The sequence below is a fragment of the Mus caroli genome, unplaced genomic scaffold (genome assembly GCF_978045245.1).
Source record: "Mus caroli unplaced genomic scaffold, Mus_caroli_1 scaffold_49, whole genome shotgun sequence".
Classification (NCBI taxonomy): domain Eukaryota; kingdom Metazoa; phylum Chordata; class Mammalia; order Rodentia; family Muridae; genus Mus; species Mus caroli.
In genome coordinates, this window is record NW_028227304.1 from 376,748 (window position 1) to 392,057 (window position 15,310).

At 37.1% G+C, this 15,310-nt stretch overlaps 1 protein-coding gene across 1 annotated transcript; it reads right to left on the reverse strand.

Moving 5' to 3' along the window:
• Window positions 1-395: 395 nt before the first annotated feature.
• LOC146999722 (uncharacterized) lies at window positions 396-2,291 on the reverse strand. The gene has a single exon (XM_085834452.1). It carries the CDS (start codon window positions 2,249-2,251, stop codon window positions 563-565), a length of 1,689 nt encoding a protein of 562 aa, XP_085690578.1. The 5' UTR covers window positions 2,252-2,291; the 3' UTR covers window positions 396-562.
• Between the last annotated feature and the right edge of the window lie 13,019 nt (window positions 2,292-15,310).

The window sequence follows — 15,310 nt, forward strand, 5'->3', positions numbered from 1 at the left end:
GGGGAAATTCCTGGATTAACTAACAATAGAATTCACAAAAGTAAAAGTCGTTTGAAATAGTGATTGTGTTTGACATCATGAGAATGTGTACATGTGGGATATGCAACAAACATAAAAATATATTTTTTCAGAAAGTATTCAGAAGCAATTTGTTTCTATTCACTGAAATTAACTAGTTGAATGGACTGTATGAGTACCTCTAACCCAAACACAGCAACACAGAATTCAAGATAAGGGGGCAGTAATAAATGTCTCTTCCCTCTCTGCAGCAAAACGCATGTAAAGGTCAAAAGAATAACCCAATTCAAAACAGCAGTCACTCAAAAATAAATGTTTTCAATGTTTATTTTCCAGAAAAACCTTCAGCAAGTTAGTTTCAAGCCTTTGTCTTTTTATTGTAGGTCCAATGGTTAAAGGTGATAGAAAATGTATTGATACTTCAAAAGTTGCTGCAAATAGTGGCAATGTCCAATCAATCAGTAGTTGGGCCATTTCATATAAGTTACTGAATGTTTTATTGTTGGACAGAATGGTCCTCGGATAGAGGATTTGTAGTTAGGCTTCAAAACGCTGAATAAATTCTCTGGTAACCATTCCCAGGGAGTGTTGACAAGCTTATTTGCACATTGTAATTAGGTGCAGATCTTGCATCATAAGCCCCATAACTATAGAGGGAGAAATGGTCGCCATCAAGGCCGTGAAAAGCTGGCAGTGTATTCCAGACATTCAGGAAATTGCCATATACTTGAGAAAAATTAACTCCTCCAGTACTTCCACCACTTCCAGCTGCCCCACAAAAGTTTCCATTTGCTCCGAAGTTATGTAGATTTGGTACAAAACTGTTTTGGGTTGCTCCCACCGAATACTGACTTGACCCAAAGGCACATGGGTTTGCCCCAAGAACATACTGGCTTATCCTGAAAACATGTGGGTTTGTCGCCAAAACATTTTGGTTTGTCCAGATATTGTATGGATTTGCCACAAGAGCATAGCAGTTTGTCCTGCAGGTATCTGAGTTGGTACCCAAACTATACTGGCCTGCCCCAAAAGCATTTGGACTTGTTCCAGAAGCATATTGGCCTATCCCATAAGCATCTGAGTATGTTCCAAAAGGATACTGGTTTGTCCAGAAAGCATTTTGATTTGCCCCCAAAGCATATTGGTTTATCACGAAAGTATTTGAAAACGCTGCCAAAGCATACTGGCTCACTCCTAAGGAATTTCCATATGTTCCCAAAATGTATTGGCTTATACTTAAGGTGTTTGGAAGAGTATACTGGCTTGCCAAGAAGGTATTTGGGTTTGCCTCCAGAGCACAATTGCTTACCCATACAGTATTTGAGCTTGACCTCAAAGTATTACTGCTTGCCATGAAAGCAGTTGAATTTGTCACAAAAACATTAGAGTTCGACTGGAAAGCATTGGGGGTATCCCTGAAACCACGGACAGTTGCCAAAGGTAAATCCGAGTTTGCTCTAGAAGTATATGAGTCAGCTCTGTGGGCATCTTGGTTGGCTTCTTGAGCATCGGGGTTAGCCAGAGTGTGGAAGCTTGGGCTGCCTCCTCCTCTCCAATTGTTTTCTAACTCCACAGCTGGAACTGATTTTCGTGTCCTATCCTTAGCTATAGTCTTTCTTTTACTCAACTGTCTAGCTGTATATTCTTTAGGGTATGCCATTTTAACTTCACAACGACTGGAGCCAATGAAATGGTACCTGGTTTCTAAGACCTTTCTAACGGGGTTTTCATCCCTATATTTGATAAAGCCGAAAGCTCTTCTTTCCTGCGTGTCTGAAGACAGTGGAAGCTCTATAGCCTCTATCTGCCCAAATGTGCCAAAGTAAGCTCTTATTTTTTCTTCAGACATCCGCGGGTTCAGCCCACCCACAAAAATCTTTTTATTGGGGAATTGAGATTCCAGGGCTTTAGCCCTTTTAAATTTTATTTTCTTGCCATCAACTTTGTGGTCTTTCACTAGAAGCACCTTCTCTACTGTGGCACTGTCTTTGAAAAGCACGAATCCAAATCCCCTAGACAGACCGGTATTTGGGTCTGTTTTTATAATAAAGTCTATTACTTCACCAAACTTAGACAAGTATTCCAGAAGTACCTGCTTGCTCATTTCTTGGGAAAGTCCCCCGATGAACATCTTACTAGCATCCTGTTCGTTCTTGGTGGCATCGATTTTGAACCCTTCCCGAAATTGGTCTCTTTCATTATCCTTTCTCACAGCGAGACTGGCAGTATTCATGGTATATAGGCTGGATGGAGGTGATTTGACTGTTGGATAAACACTGGCCTAGGCACAAATGGCGGGGGCATAGCTGTCCTCAGGGAGTCGGGGAAATTATTGCACAACCGTGACGAAATAGAAACAAGCATTATAACTAGAGACAAGGCAGGAGCTGCCTCTCATTCTAAACTGGGGGGTGGGGGTGGGGAAGGGTGAGGGGGGGCAGTGATAGTGTCTGATTTGTCCCTAAAAGGTGTTGATGCTTGAAATGTAAAAAGCAGGCCTGCCTATAGACTTTCTTTTTGTGTTTGTAACACCCCCAAAAGGATAAGTATGGTAGAAAAGGAAGCCTTTTTGTTGTTGATTCTGTCTTTTCATGTTACATCTCTTTGAATTTTGTTAAAAACAATTTATTTTTCCTGAACATTTCTTTGAATGTTCAAAAAACTCTTCCCTTCATACTTTAGATGTGCTTCATATTAATCTTCACTATTTGAAATAAGACTGATATGGGAAAGTAATACAAAGTTGAGACATCCTACAGGAAAAAAAAAATGTCTATGGGTTTGTATATTTTACCAAAGGACTCTAAAGGAACATTTTAATATAAAAGCTTCACTGAGATTCATTTATAACATTTACCCTTTTAATGTAAAATGCATTTACATCGTAGTGATAATATTTAGGTAATGTGCCATCATCTTCTAAGTTCTGTAAACCATTTAAGCAGTCACTCCTCATTTCTGGATGACCCACTTAATGGTGTAATATGTTGGTTTTCTCTTTTATTTCTCATAATACTGTTTTCCATATGCTGTAATATACAATAATATTTTCTTCTTTATCCATTGTGTGAATGTAGTAAATTTTGTTTTCATAATTTACAATATCACTTACCATTTTGGTTTTTTCCTTTATTCCATATATGAAAACATTCACACACACACACACAGAGGACTTTTTTCTGGCAACCATTTTTGTTTGTTTGTTTGTTTGTTTCTTTCTTTCTTTCTTTCTTTCTTTCTTTTTTTGTGGACAGTTAAATATATACTCCCCATTTTTCTCTTCTATTGAGAAAGCATTTAATATTGAGATTTTTTTCCCAATATTTAAAACACACAGATCAAATTTTAGAATTTTTTTTTCTTTTCTTTGGGCAATATCTGTGCTTGTCACTACCCATTAGATATAATGTACTTGTTTGTCTATTATTTCCTCCTTCTAATATTATTCCTATGAAAAGGGAGATTTTATGTGTCTCCATAATTTTTCCCAAAGTTCATGTATAGAACTATTCTAGAGGAATATTAATGTTTATGGCATCATTGCTATGTTAAGAATCATGGCCAACTATCCCTTTCCAAATTGAAGGCTTAATTATTAAGAATAATTTAAATACCAGAAATTAAGCTACATTCTATAAATACCTTCAGGACTCGACAGTTGCAACTTACCACATAATTGTCTTTATGCTTGCCTCCTTAATTCAATGGATGGGACCAGTTCAAAGTTGGAAAATGTTGAATGTGAAGATATAAAATACAGCTTCATGACATGATAGATGCCCCAGTGGAGGAAAGTTGAAAGCAGGGAAGTGGCGTGGGTGGGTGAGTAGAGGAACACCCTCTTTTGAGCAGGGGGAGAGAGGATGGGATACAGAGTTTCTGAGAGGCGGGAAACCAGGAAAGGAGATAACATTTGAAGTGTAAATAAATAAAATATCCAATAAAAATAAGTAAACATAAAAAATATAGCTTCATAATATGCTGATGAATATGATCAATTTTCTACGGATATTACTTGCCAAGAAACAGCAATTTTTTTTAAATATTCACTATTCCACCATCATTTTTCCCTTTGAATCAAAGTGTTATGACCATCCATAGAAGATGTCACTGGAAGTCAGGTAAAACAGTTTTCTATCACTTTTCTTAACATGGACAAATTTCACATATGAAAATTCCGCTTGAGAACTCTCTTAGCTGTCAAAGCCACCATTCCTGTAAGAAGAGGCCTTTGTAATTAACAAAATATTTCTATAGGTGGGTTAGTAAAGGTTCTCTAGGGAAAAAGATCTTCTCTTTCTGTTTACATACCGTTACATGCACACACATACACTCATAGGCAAACACATACACACAGCTTCACACACAACCTAATACACACACAGACACACAAGCACACATACAAACACACGTTCAAGCACACACACACACACACACACATATACTGGAGTGGGTGGATTAAATGCCAGGGAAGTAATGCACTTGCTAGCAAGGCAAGAGCAAGAAGGCAAGAACAAGAAGCTTTCTTTTTCCATGTCCTTTTGTAGGCTCCAGCAGAGGAGTGTATTCCTGCCTCAAGATCCAGATTAATAGCATATTTCTTCTTGACTCAATGGTTCAAACCAAGTCCCTCCCTCCCAAGAAATCCCACAGGTTTGTTCTAGATTTCTCGATTGTAGTTCTCTCCAGAGGTAGTCAAGTTGACAACCAAGAGTAGCCATCACAATAGGTCTTTAGTATATTTATCTAGGCCCTGTGATGTCTGTAGTTATATCAGTTAAATTTCTCATGAAATGTGGGTGTTTTATTCTGTAAGAATTATCATCTCTTTGAATCAATAGACTATTTCCATACATGGCACCAAGAAAACAATAATGAAAACAGTTTCTTTAAGAATGAATAATATTGTCAATAAAATTGAAGTGTAAGGAAAATAAGTTATTTCACAAGGAAAACTGAATCCTTTAGCAAAAGTTTTCTATATCATAGTTTTATTATATTTGGGACCCTGTCTTACTCTAAATTTTTCAGCTTGCTTAACATTGTAGTAGTCCCTTAGATTTTTTTCTTGAGAACCTACAATAATTTTCTATACATCATGTTACCTTACATCTAATACCCATTTCATTCTTACCATCTTTCCCACTATCTGGTAGCAGCTGGTCTAATAAAAAAAATGGTGTGAACCCCATATGTATATATTTTTGTAATTTTAGTGACCACGGATTGTTATTATATTTGAGAAGATTAGGAGACATGGCTTTGTTTGAAGAAGTGTCTTATTGAGTGTAGCCTTTGAGGAGTCAAAAGCCCACACCAAGCTCATTGTCACTTTCACTGCCTATGGATGAGAATGTAGTTCTTAACTACTACTCTAACATCTGCCAGCATTCTACCATGCTTCCGGGAATTGATCAAATTTAGGGACATTTTTGAATTCTTGTGTATTTTTTTCTTTTCTTTTCTTTTCTTTTTTTGTTTTTTTTTTTTTTTTTTAGAATTTTAGGGTTTTTTTTTCAGCATTCTATTGTAAATTTTATTTATTTATTTCTTCATTTTACTGGTTTTGAAAAAAAAAGAAAGAAAGAGAGAAATGATAGAAAGAAAGAAAGAAAGAAAGAAAGAAAGAAAGAAAGAAAGAAAGAAAGGAAGAAAGGAAGGAAGGAAGAATGAAAGAAAGGAAGGAAGAAAGAGAGAAAGATAGAGTAAAAGAAAGAAAGAATCGAACTTTAGGGCCATTTTTGGCATCTTTGGTTTTTTTTGTTTTTTTTTTTTAATTTGAGGGTTTTGTTTTGTTTTGTTTTATGGTTTGTAGGGTTTTAGAAGAGTGATTTACAGTTTTTTTTTTCCTTTCTAAAGTATTTTTAGGGTTTTTTTTTCTTTCTGTTTTTATTAAAGGATTTTTAATGTATTTCAGGGTATTGGGGTTTCATTTAGGATTTTGGGAATTTATTTCTTTTAATATTTCAACGTTCTTCTTAGTTATTGTTGTTATTGTTGTTCTTGAATATTTATTTATATTTGATGATTTTAATTTTGGCATTTCATAGTTTTAGACTTACCAAGCAATGGTGGCCCATGCCTTTAACCCACCAATTGAGAGAAAGAGGTAGGTGAAATTTTTATTTCAAGGCCAGCCTTGGCTTCAGAGTGAGCTCCAGGACAGTCAGAGATGGAAAGAGAACCAGAGTCTCCAAAACCTCAAAAAAAAAAAAAGAAAGAAAGAAAGATAGAAAGAAAGAAAGAAAGAAAGAAAGAAAGAAAGAAAGAAAGAAAGAAAGGAAGGAGGGAGGGAGGGAGGGAGGAAGAAAAGAAGGAAAGAAAAAATAAAGAGAGAATGGAAAGAATTTTAGGGACCGTTTTGGCTTCTTGTGTGTGTGTGTATATATATATATATATATAATTTGAGTTTTTTTATTTTTATTTTTTAGGGTTTGTAGGGTTTTTATAAGAGGGATTTGAGGGATTTTTTGTTTTCAGTCTTCCAGTGTGTTTTTAGTGTTTTTTTTCTCGTTTTTTTGTTTTTTTGTTTGTTTGTTTAGTATTTTAGTGTGTTTTAGGCTTTTGGCATTTTATATAGGCTCCAGGGTTTGGGTGTTTTTTTGTTTTTTGATTTTTTTTGTGTGTGTGTTTTTTTGTTTTGTTTTGTTTTAGTTTTTTGGTTTCTTTTTTAGTATTTTAATGTTTTTGTTTTTGTTTTCATTTTTGTTTTTTGTTTTTTGTGTGTATGTGTGTGTGTGTGTTCTTGAATATTTATTTAAAATTTTAGGGTTTAATTTTGTTGTTTTATAGTTTTAGGTTTGCTAGGCCATGGTGACCCCTGCCCTTAAACCCAGCAATTGGGATGAACAGGTATGTGGTTTTTGAGTTCAAGGCCAGCCTGGTCTAAGGGTGAATCCCAGGACAGCCACAGATACAAAGAGAAGCACAATCTTTAAAAACTCAAAAAAGGAAGCCAGGCATGGTGGTGCATGCCTTTAATCCCTGAAAGAAAGAAAGAAAGAAAGAAAGAAAGAAAGAAAGAAAGAAAGAAAGAAAGAAAGAAAGAAAGAAAGAAAGGGAGGGAGGGAGGGAGGGAGGGAGGGAGGGAGGGAGGGAGGGAGGGAGGGAGGGAGGGAGGGAGGGAGGGAGGGAGGGAGGGAGGGAGGGAGGGAGGGAAGGAAGGAAAGAAGGAAGGAAGGAAGGAAGGAAGGAAGGAAGGAAGGGGGGTTACTTGTTTCATATTGATGTTCTTCCTGTAAGGTTGCAAAACCCTTCAGCTCCTTCAGTCCTTCCTCATCCCCTCCACTGGGGACCCCATGATCAGGCTGTGACCATCACCCTCTGTTCTTGCCAAGCTCTGGCAGTGCCTCTTAGAAGACAGTCATATTCAGCTCCTGTCAGCAAGCACATGGTATCGACAATAGTGTATGTGTCTGCTGTCTGTGTATGGGATGGATCCATATGTTGAGCAGACCCTGGATGGTCTGTTTGGTTTATATTGATATTCTTCCTATAAGGTTGCAAACCACTTCAGCTCCTTCAGTCCTTCCTCTAACTCCTCCACTGGGAACCCCATGATCAGTCTGATTGCTGGCTGTGAGATTCAGTCTCTGTTCCTACCAAGCTCTGGCAGAGCCTCTCAGGAGACAGCCTTATTAGGCTACTGTCAGCAAGTACTTGTTGGTATCTACAATGGTGACTGGGTCTGGTGTCTGTACTGGGTCTGTATATGAGATGGTTCCACAGGTTGTGCATATTCTGTGTGGTCATTCCTTCAGTCTGTGCCCTGAACTTTGTCTCAATATTTCCTCCCAGTAGTATTTTGTTCCCCATTCTAAGGCCCGAAACACCCTCACTTTTGTCTTCCTTCTACTTGAGCTTCATGTCGACTGTGAATTACATTTTGGGTATTCTGAGCTTTTAAGCTAATACCCAATTATCAGTGAGTGCATACCATGTTTTTTACTTTGGGGTTTTGTTACCTCATATAGGATGATATAATTTAGATCCATCCATTTGCCTGTGAATTTCATAAAGCCATTGTCTCTGTACCATTACCATACAATTTTTTTTTTAATCACTATTTTTGTATAATACACATTGAGGTCACGGATGATTCCCCCTGAAGTTCTTTTATTGTTGAGATCTGTCTTTCGATATTCTGGGGTTTTGATATTCCGAATGATTTTGCATATTGCTGTTTCTATCGCTATGAAGAATTGAATTTGAATTTTGATGGAGAGTGCATGGAATCTGTAGATTGCTTTTGGCAAGACATCCACTTTTACTAAATTAATCGGGTCACCAATCTATGAAGCATGGGAGATCTTTCCATCTTCTGAGATTTGTAATTTCTTTCTTCAGAGAATTGAAGTTCTTGTCATGGAGAATTTTCACTTGCTTGGTTTGAGTCACACCAAGGTATTATAATTTGTGACTTTTGAAGGGTGTTGTTTCCATAATTTCTTTTCAGCGTGTTTATCCTTTGAGTAAAGGAAAGCTACTGATTTGTTTCAGTTAATTGTATATCTAGCCACTTTGATGAAGTTGTTTTTAAGGTTTACAGGTTCTCTGGTGGATTTTTTGGGGTCACTTAAATATACTATTTTATCATCTGCTAATAGTGATATTTTGACTTCTTCCTTTCCAATTTTTTATTCCTTTGACCTCTCTTGTTGTCTATTTGCTCTGGGTAGAACTTCTAGTACTATAGTGAACAAGTAGGGAGAGACTGAGAATCCTTGTCTAGTCCTGTCTTGTCTTATTTTAGTGGGATTGCATCACGTTTCTCTCCATTTAATTTGATCCCAGAAGTTAGAGTCACGCCAAGGTATTTTTTATTATTTGTGACTATTAAGAAGGGTGTTGTTACCTAATTCCTTTCTCAGCCTGTTTATTCTTTGTGTAGAGAAAGGCCATTGACTTGTTTGAGTTAATTTTATATCCAGCTACTTCACCGAAGCTGTTTATCATGTTTAGGAGTTGTCTGGTATAATTTTTAGGGTCACTTATATATACCATCATATCCTCTGCAAAAATAGATATTTTGAATTTTTCCTTGCCAATTTGTGTCCCCTTCATTTCCTTTTGTTGTCGAACTGCTCTGGCTAAGATGTCAAGTACAATATTGAATAGGAGGGAAGAAAGTGGGCAGCCTTGTCTAGTCTCTGATTTTAGTGGGTTTGCTTCCAGCTTTTCACCATTTATTTTAACGTTGGCTACTGGTTTTCTGTAGATTGCTTTTATCATGTTTCGGTTTGGGCCTTGAATTCCTAATCTTTCCAAGACTATTAACATGAATCGGTGTTGGATTTTGTCAATGATTTCTCCGCATCTAAGCAGATGATCATGTGGTTTTTGTCTTTGAGTTTGTTTATATAATGGATTACATTGATGGATTTACATATATTAAACCATCCCTACATCCTTGATATTAAACCTACTTGGTCATGATGGATGATTATTTTAATGTGTTCTTGGAATCAGTTAGCAAGAATTTTATTGAATATTTTTGCATCAATATTCATAAGAGAAATTGGTCTTAAGTAATCCATCTTTGTTAGACCTTTCTGTGGTTTAGGTATCAAAGTAATTGTGGCTTCACAGATTGAGTTGGGTAGAGTACATTCTGCTTCTATTTTGTGGAATTGTTAGTGAAGAACTGGAATTAGATCGTATTTAAATGTCTGATAGAACTCTCCACAAAACCCATCTGGTCCTGGGCTATTTTTGGTTGGGAGACTAATAATGACTGCTTCTATTTCTTTAGGGGATATGGGATTGTTTAGATCATTAACCTGATTCTGGTTTAACTTTGGTACCTGCTATCTGTCTAGAAATTTGTCCATTTTGTCCATGTTTTCCAGAGTATAACCTTTTGTAGAAGGATCTGATGGAGTTTTGGATTTCTTAAGGATGTGTTGTTATGTCTCCCTTTTCATTTCTGATTTTGTTAATAAGGATGCTGTCCATGTCCCCTCTAGTGAGTCTGGCTAAGTGTTTATCTATCTTGTTGATTTTCTCAAAGAACCAGATCCTCGTTTGATTGATTCTTTGAATAGTTCTTGTTTCCACTTGGTTGATTTCACCCCTGAGTTCAATTATTTCCTGCCTTCTACTCCTCTTGGGTGAATTTGCTTCCTTTTGTCCTGGAACTTTTAGGTGTGTTGTAAACTACTAGTGTGTGCCCTCTCTAGTTTCTTTTTGAGGCACTCAGAGCTATGAGTTTCCCTCTTAGATATGCTTTCATTGTGTCCCAGAAGTTTGGGTATGTTGTGGCTTCATTTTCATTAAACTCTAAAAAGTCTTGTATTTCTTTCTCTATTCCTTCCTTGACCAAGGTATCATTGAGAAGAATGTTGTTCAGTTTCCACATGAATGTTGGCTTTCCATTATTAATGTTGTTATTGAAGATCATCCATAGACCATGGTGGTCTGATAGAATGCAATGGGGCAATTGCAATATTTTTGTATCTGTTGAATACTGTTTTGTGACAAATTATATGGTCAGTTTTGGAGAAGATACCATGAGGTGCTGAGAAGAAGGTATATCCTTCTGTTTTAGGATACAATCTTCTGTAGATATCTGTTAAGTTTATTTGTTTCATAACTTCTGTAAGTTTCATTGTGTCCCTGTTTAGTTTCTGTTTCCACAATCTGTCTATTGATGAAAGTGTGTTGAAGTCTCACACTATGCAATGTGTGCTTTGAGCTTTACTAAAGTTTATTTATTGAATTTGACTGCCCTTGTATTTGAGCATAGATATTCAGAATTGAGGGTTCCTCTAGGAGAATTTTACCTTTGATGAGTATGAAGTGTCCCACCTTGTCATTTATGATAACTTTGGGTTGGAAGTTGATTTTATTCGATATTAGAATGGTTACTCCAACTTGTTTCTTCAGACCATTTGCTTGGAAAATTGTTTTCCAGACTTTCACTCTGAGGTAGTGTTTGTCTTTTTCCCTAAGATGGGTTTCCTCTAAACAGCAAAATATTGTGTCCTGTTTTTATAGCCAGTCTGTTAGTCTAGGTATCTTTATTTGGGAATTGAGTCCAGTGATATTAAGAGACATTAAGGAAAAGTAATTGTTGCTTCCTATTATTTTTGTTGTTAGAGTTGGCATTCTGTTCTTGTGTCTGCCTTCTTTTTGGTTAGTTGAAGAATTACTTTGTTGCTGTTTCTAGGGCATGGTTTCTGTTCTTGTTTTGTTTTGTTTTGTTTTGTTTTGTTTGTTTTATAGTTTTGTTTTTTCCTGCTATTATCCTTTGAAGGGCTGGACTGGCGGAAAGATAATGTGTGAATTTAGTTTTGTCATGGAATACTTTGGTTTCTCCATCGATGGTAATTGAGTGTTTGGCTGGTTATAGTATCCTAGGCTGGCATTTGTGTTCTCTTAGTGTCTGTATAACATCTGTCCAGGATCGTCTGGCTTTCATAGTCTCTGGTGAAAAGTCTGGTGTTTTTCTGATAGGCCTGCCTTTATATGTTACTTGACCTTTTTCCCTTACTGCTTTTAATATTCTCTCTTTATTTTTTGTTTTGATTATTATGTGTCAAGAGGAATTTCTTTTCTGGTCCAGTCTATTTGTAGTTCTGTAGACTTCTTGTATGTTCATGTGCATGCCTTTCTTCAGGTTTGGTAAGTTTTCTTCTATAATTTTGTTGAAGATATTTGCTGGCCCTTTAAGTTGAAAATCTTCATTCTCATCTACTCCTATTATCCATAGTTTTTGTCTTCTCATTGTGTTCTGGATTTTCTGGATGTTTTGAGTTAGGATCTTTTTGCATTTTGTATTTTCTTTGATTGTTGTGCCAATGTTCTCTATGGAATCTTCTGCACCTGAGATTCTCTCTTCCATCTCTTGTATTATGTTGCTAATGCTCAAGTCTATGGTTCCAGATTTCTTTCCTAGGGTTTTTATCTTCAGCATTGCCTCACTTTGGGTTTTTTTTTTTTTTAAATTGTGTCTACTTCTCTTTTAAGGTCTTGGATGATGTTATTTATTCCATCACCTGTTTGGTCGTGATTTCCTGCAATTTTTTAAGGAATTTTTTTTTTTTTTTTTTTTTGGTCTTCAACCTGTTTAGCAGTGTTCTTCTATATATCTTTAAGTGAGTTATTAAAGTCCTTCTTGATGTCCCCTACCATCATCATGAGATATGCTTTTAAATCCCGGTCTATCTTTTTGGGTTTGTTGGGGTGCCCAGGATTGGGTGGGGTGGGAGTACTGCGTGCTGATGATGGTGAGTGGTCTTGGTTTCTGTTAAAAAATTCTTATGTTTGCCTTTTTCGATCTGGTAATCTCTGGAGTGAGTTGTTATAGCTGTCTCTGGTTAGAGCTTGTTCCTCAGGTTATTATGTTAGCCTCTATCAGAACACCTGGGTGTCTAGTTCTCTCCTGAGTTTTAGTCGTCAGAGTACTCTCTGCAGGCAAGCTCTCCTCTTGCAGGGAAGGTGCCCAGATATGTGGTGTTCAAATCTGCCTCCTAGCAGAAGTTGTGTTCCACTCACCAGAGGGCCTAAGATCCCATGGAAAGTTCTCTGGGGACCTTGGGGGTGTCCGTAGACTCCGAGCCATTGTTGCCCCAGTGCTAGTGCCAACTGGAAGGGATTTGTGACTCTGGTCAGGCCGGGTTTTCTGCTTCCCTCCTTAATGCTGTCTCAGGTCCTTCGAGATTGGATTGGAGCAGAAGTTGTGTTCAATTCACCAGAGGTTCTAAGATTCTGTGGAGAGTCCTGTGGGGACCTTGGTGGTGTCTGCAGATTCCATGCCTAAGTGTCCAGGTGCTGGCCTCAAGTTGCCTCTTGAATCCTGAAATCCTGGTGTGAAAAATCTCCTGAGATCCTGCTGTGTCAGAGCTCTTGGGAGTTTAGCTTTCTCTGTGTGTTGCAAGGTTTGGTGGGGTGCCAGATCCCGAGGTTTTCTCTGGACAGAGATGCAAGCCAAGGAACCCGTGCCTCTGCCTGGGAGGTTGTTTTTGTTGCCCTGGATCCTGTGATGGTCCTAGTTACACAGGGTGCTGCAAAAGATGCTGAGTCCTCAGCTGTGATCTTCTGTCAGAACTCCAGTGTTCCTGGGTTTTCACATCTCTTGAGAGTCAAGCTTCCTTTGTGATCATGTGATCTTGGGCACTTCAGAGTACCTTGGAGTGGGACTCCCTCTGGATGTCTTAAGAGTGGTTTCTGAGCCAGGACCTCAGGTCTGCCCCATGTACAGGTCAGGAAGAAAGAAATCCAGGCCACTGGCAAGACAGGATTTCCTCTGTCCCTAGATCTTTTGGGACTCAGTTACTCCTGATATGAGGGCCTTTCCTCTGATCCTGTGAGTGGTAGAGCACCTGGAAGTTGAGTTTCCTCTGGCTCTTGTGGGATTAGGTGCAGAGTCAGATCCCAAGGTCAACTCATGACACAGACTCTTGCAAATATTTTTGATTTAGCATCGTGGAATAATTTTTTCCTGTGATACAGAAAATGAAAATGGTGCTTTGGTGTGACATTAATGAAACTTAATTTTTATTTTTTGTATGTTTTTGTCTGTGGTACATATATACACATGTGAAGGGCAGAGGAGGATGTTGGGTGATGCTCTATTACTTTTCATCTTATTTCCTTAAGACAGGTCTTTCACCAAACATGCAGGTAGACAAGCATCCAGCAAGACCTAGCAATTCTCACTCTGTCAACTACAGTGCTGTTCTTGTAGAAACAACCATCCATGGTTGGTTTTGTAGATGGGTACTAGATTCTAATTTGTGAACTTCCTCTTTTCACAGTAGGCCCTCAAGTATTGAGGCATCTTCATAACTTCTTTGAAGGGATTTTAAGAGGAAAAAATTGATGTAAACACTTTTACAGTTCCATGTACTTAAACCTAAGTGATATGTATACAAAATTCTGTACATGAAACATATTTTCATTGACCCAGTTTTAATTTTATATTTAGTCAGTTCCTTTTCTAGGACGCCTCTGTGCTTCTTTCTTTATATGGCACAGTGGAAAACTGAATTCTTTAAAGTAACCCTTATTACTTTTTTTTACATTTCATTTTATACGTATGGTTGTTTTGCTTTCACGTGTGTATGTGTACAACATGTGTGTCTGGTACCTGTGGAGTCTTGATGAAACCATTGAATCCCCTGCATCTGAAGTTATATGCTGTGAGCCACCTTGTGGGTGCAGGGAATCCAATCTCAGATCTCTGGAAGGGATCCAGTGTTCTTAACTGCTGAATTATCTTTCCAATATTCTCATTGGTTTTTATGGTGCATTCAGAATTTAACACAGGGCATCACATCCTCTGGAACTGGAGTTGGAGATATTTGTGAACATCATGTAGGTGCTAGGATTCAAACTCAGGTTTGATTGTGACAGGGTCTCATTTTGTAGCTCAGGCTGTCCTCGAACTCACTATGTCGACCAGGTTAACCTGGAATTCACAAAGATCTGCCTGCTTTTGCCTCCAGAGTACTAGGATTAAAATGGAACCAATATGCCTGGCTGCCATCTTATTTGAAATTGAATATTTTAAATAATGAGTCTAACAATTCCACAGTCAAGTTTGTTCTTTCAGTTGCATCATCTTTTATAGATTTAGAAAAGAATTAGCCTGTATTAAAAGTTTTTCCCTATGAAGAATTAAAGCCCACCTTTGATCCTTTGTTTCGTCCATTTGTTCTTTGGAAACTGTTCTTGAAGCTTAAAATTATTTTACTTACGGAAATTAAAATTCAGATAAGATTAGATATTTCTTGTCTAAAATACATGGAGTGTTTTTTTTTTTTTTTTTCTGTGTTGTGGAACATTTCTGTAGACTTTACTGGTTGAACATCCTTCATCTGAACATACAAAACCCTAAAGTATTCTAAAGTATGAAGCATGTTGGTGATATCTTTCATTTAATTTTAAGTTTTCTTGGCATTATTGAATGGATTTTATCTATTATCTATATCTATTTTTATGAATACATGGAATCACTAAAGTTTCTTCAAAATGACCCTTAATTTTTAATATAGGTGACATTTATAAGAAGCTTCACATAAAGAAAAAATGGATGGAAATGTATATGAAAGATTCTTTCAATGACAGCAACCAGAAATTAGAAAGGCTTTGCAAAAAGAAAAATCGAAAGAGGTAGAGTTGTTAGATTTGTAAGACCACATGTGTATCATTTGAAAAATTATATATGGCTGAAGATTAAAAAAAATATATCACGTCTGATCCTTTAGTAAAAATATGTGGCTTTGATTTTGTCTAAACAGTTAACCCTATAACTTAATGCCTTCAAGGAAACTAAATCAAATTCTTAGAA